Here is a 3,460-nt window from a genome sequence, read left to right as displayed (position 1 = left end):
AGTTTCATTTATTATAGTGTGATTAATCACCCCTCTAAAATATCCACAGTGATTAATAAAAAGTTAGAACTCCTTTTTTGCTTGATTGCTAATTAACAATAACACATGCTTGTGATAAAATGGAAATAAATCGATTGATCACAGTGTGTATGCAAGCGATAATAAGCAGGTGATTATTATGACTAATTTACATATTAATTCATATAATTACTTTTGGACTTTTGGTTGCTATAATTAATTAAAATTTGGTTATCACATGACATCAATCTTAGCTGTTTATAATCATAAGATTGATATTTCATCTTAGTTATGCATTAAGATATTGTTCATATTTTAACATAAAGTTGATACAATTTTATCACTCTTTTAATTAATTTAAAATGCAAAAAAGTCTTTTCAAATATCCATTTCTATATATGCATAGATGTGTGTATAACTAAGCTATTCTTTAAAGTTAAAATAAATAGATACATTATATTTACATAAAGAAATTCTAATTATTTATGGACAAGGCCGTTCAGATGAGATTACTAATGAATACTGGGCCCGACCAAGGTAAATGGGCTTTTCTCCATGTAACATTCTCGTGCCAAATGGGCCAATTAATACTAGTCCTATTAGTTTGTTATTAGTAAAATACTACTATTAAAAATACTATTGGGCTCCTTTGTTTTGGTTGCACAATATATCTATGATTTTCTTATGTTCCCAGCAATCCATACTTAATAGTTTTATTTTATATTTTGGTTCATCAATAAAAATTAGTCATGTTTCATTTTTAATAAATTTTTTCTATCTAAGATGAACCTTATCACTACTAAAAAAATTTTAATACTTTATTGTATCTTTCTCTATACTACTACCACAATTTATTAAATTAAAAAATATAAGCATTATTAAGAGTGGATACCACTTCTCGATTGGCATAAACTAATTAACAAAGCTACTAATAAAGTATTTTAATCAATTCTCTCTTTTTGTTTGTTTATTACTCTCATCAGGCGCACACACTTATTGGCGCGGGAAGAAGTAGCGTCACTCTTTGTGAATTTGGTCTATAAATAGCGAAACTATTTGACCCCTTTCTGTTAGACCGTTCGAAAATTTCTGAAGGCTGTCGAGAACTTCATGGCGGGAAGCGATTCACAGAAGCCTCTCCTAACTTTGATTCGCGATTTCACCTCAGAAAAATCTCAAGGAGGTAGAACTCGAAGGATTTCACTTCCTGCGTTTACATTTGTTTGCCTTTTACTATTCTCGTTTTGCTTATTTTCTCACGATTTTGGTGTACAATTTTCCAGAGCGAAGAATTGTGAATCAGAAGAAACGAATCGAAGAACTAAGATCTGAGCTGGATGCAGCAAACGCGGAGCTTGTAGAGGCGAAGCGTGACAGAGAGAACACGGATCGAGAGCTCAAAGGCCATGAAGTAGAATTATCCATGAACGAGGCTTCGCTTCAAGCGTTAGAGGTATAGATTATCGCATTTTTTTTAGTGATTTTATACTATGTTTTTCCCCAGTCTTTAGGTATGTTATTGTCATATTTGGGTGGAGATGTCATTGTAGATGAATATTTTTGTATCTTCAATATAGTTCTCATGTTTCTCCCTCAATCTGACTGCTAGACTGGAAAATGCTGGAACTCATTTCTGCAGCCACGATGATCTATGATTTTTTATCTGACCTAATTATAATTGTTGCAATCTGTTTCAGGCCAGGAATGCTCTCATTAACTCTGATGTATCAGCACTTGGTGGAAAATTGGCAGAACTCAAGGTGTATTTTACTTTTTTGCTTGTGTGCCAACGTTAGTTCATTTCATATGCAGTTCATACATCGCCTGATATTTCCTGCTCCATGTGTTGATTAAATCTGGTGTTATGAATTGTGCTATTGCTTCAATGGCGTGAAGAGTGAAGAGAACTCCCTGCGGTACGATATGTATATATTTTAGTTATGTGTTTTCATTACGAAATTAAAAGTCTATAGTCCCATACTATTGTTTACTCAGAAGCACATCCTTGCAAAGGTTTACTTACATATTTTTTTCTATCTTATAGTACCATGTATAAGAGCTGTTTCATTACAATTATATTACCTATATAATTACTTGATTTACTGTTGAACATGTACCTCTTCTTTTGACAGGGATGGTTTTATTGCAAGAATGCTTGAGCTAAATGCAGAGATAAGGTTCCCTATGTCACTTCGTTAATCCATATTTTGAATTAATTTCTTTCATGAATGATTTTTAAACGACTAGGTATCTGCACCCATTGATTTACTTTTCATCTTCAAATGGATGATAGTGTGGGATTTTGCTTCTCGTGGCCAGTTTTATTCTGTAATGCATGTCATGTAACATGCTATTAGGACACAAATCAATCGGTTGGTGTTACATATTATCAAAATGAGGAGCAGGAAACCTTGTTTCTGGTTTCTACCCTTGATCCACTGTAGGCTATTCTTGCACTTATTGCTACTTCTAATATGTGTCGTAGGAAATTTCAAGAGTTTATAGTTTCCTCTTCTTATGTGGATAAATCTGCTCAGGCTACTCCTACCGGAGGTATGTGTCATATATATACTGGAAATTATTTGCAATTATGTATATAAGTCAAATTCCATTATATATGATTTGTTGAATAAAAAGTTTAGAAGAATATTAAATCAAGTTTACTAAGTTAGTAATTGATGAATGGATGTTGATGACTCCTGGATATTGATAGCTTCAGTAATAGTCTAGTTGATTCCTATTTTCAGAGCTTTTAAACACTTGTTTATCATCATCGTTTTAGTGGTATTATGTAATTATGGTATCACTCAGAAGCAGGACCATTAATCACACACAAGCAAGATGGCGAACAAGCCAGATTGGCTCTTAAGAATGAACTTGCGCAAATGGTGTTGCATAGTGACCAGGAGGAACAACAGTACAAAGCTGAAAAAGAGATGTGCAGCATGGTAGAGCTTTTGATATCACCAATTCTGATGCCTAATTAGAAATTGAGAGATATCCCTCTGAACAAAATAATGGTGTTTGTGCAGCTCCAAGAAGAGCTTAGTAATTTGAAAAGAAAAGCAATGCTTCTGGAGTCAGTTATAAAAGAAAGCATGGAGCTGCAGGAGTTGAGCAAATATCCTTTAAGTTTTGTCTGTTGTTTATTGACATGGTTGGTGATCACCGAATCAGAAAACGGAACCAGACCCTGTGGCCTATATCCTGCGTTAATCAAAGCCTTTTAACACATTAACAGATTCAATTAATGGGGTTAGATTCAACCAACTCAGGTTTAATGTAGTCAAGTTTGGAAATTCTTACAGAGGAAACAAAGATTAATCTCTTCGCTTCTAGAAATACCACACAAAAATTGATGCATAATTTATAGTTTGTGATTTTATGTCACTGGTATTTTTGTTTAAGATAGTGTATATATGTTTTTGCTGCCATTTTAGTT

The 3,460-nt window shown here is 33.3% G+C and overlaps 1 protein-coding gene across 3 annotated transcripts; it reads left to right on the top strand.

Annotated features, from left to right (window-relative positions):
- The first annotated feature begins 1,042 nt into the window (after window positions 1-1,042).
- On the top strand, window positions 1,043-3,379 carry LOC121789461. Of its 3 annotated transcripts, none has more exons than XM_042187917.1 (8): window positions 1,043-1,201; window positions 1,302-1,471; window positions 1,716-1,778; window positions 1,915-1,934; window positions 2,151-2,195; window positions 2,504-2,571; window positions 2,836-2,966; window positions 3,051-3,379. In XM_042187917.1, the coding sequence occupies exons 1-8, from the start codon at window positions 1,129-1,131 to the stop codon at window positions 3,246-3,248; spliced, it is 768 nt and encodes a 255-aa protein (XP_042043851.1). In that variant the 5' UTR covers window positions 1,043-1,128; the 3' UTR covers window positions 3,249-3,379. The 3 variants fall into 3 exon arrangements, with proteins under 3 accessions (XP_042043851.1, XP_042043850.1, XP_042043849.1); XM_042187916.1 differs by having other exon boundaries at window positions 2,833-2,966; XM_042187915.1 differs by having other exon boundaries at window positions 2,830-2,966.
- The last annotated feature ends 81 nt before the right edge of the window (window positions 3,380-3,460 follow it).

The sequence above is a fragment of the Salvia splendens genome, unplaced genomic scaffold (genome assembly GCF_004379255.2).
Source record: "Salvia splendens isolate huo1 unplaced genomic scaffold, SspV2 ctg245, whole genome shotgun sequence".
NCBI classification, from domain to species: domain Eukaryota; kingdom Viridiplantae; phylum Streptophyta; class Magnoliopsida; order Lamiales; family Lamiaceae; genus Salvia; species Salvia splendens.
Note: the sequence above shows the minus strand (reverse complement) of the source record. Positions and strands in the feature narration are given on the sequence as shown.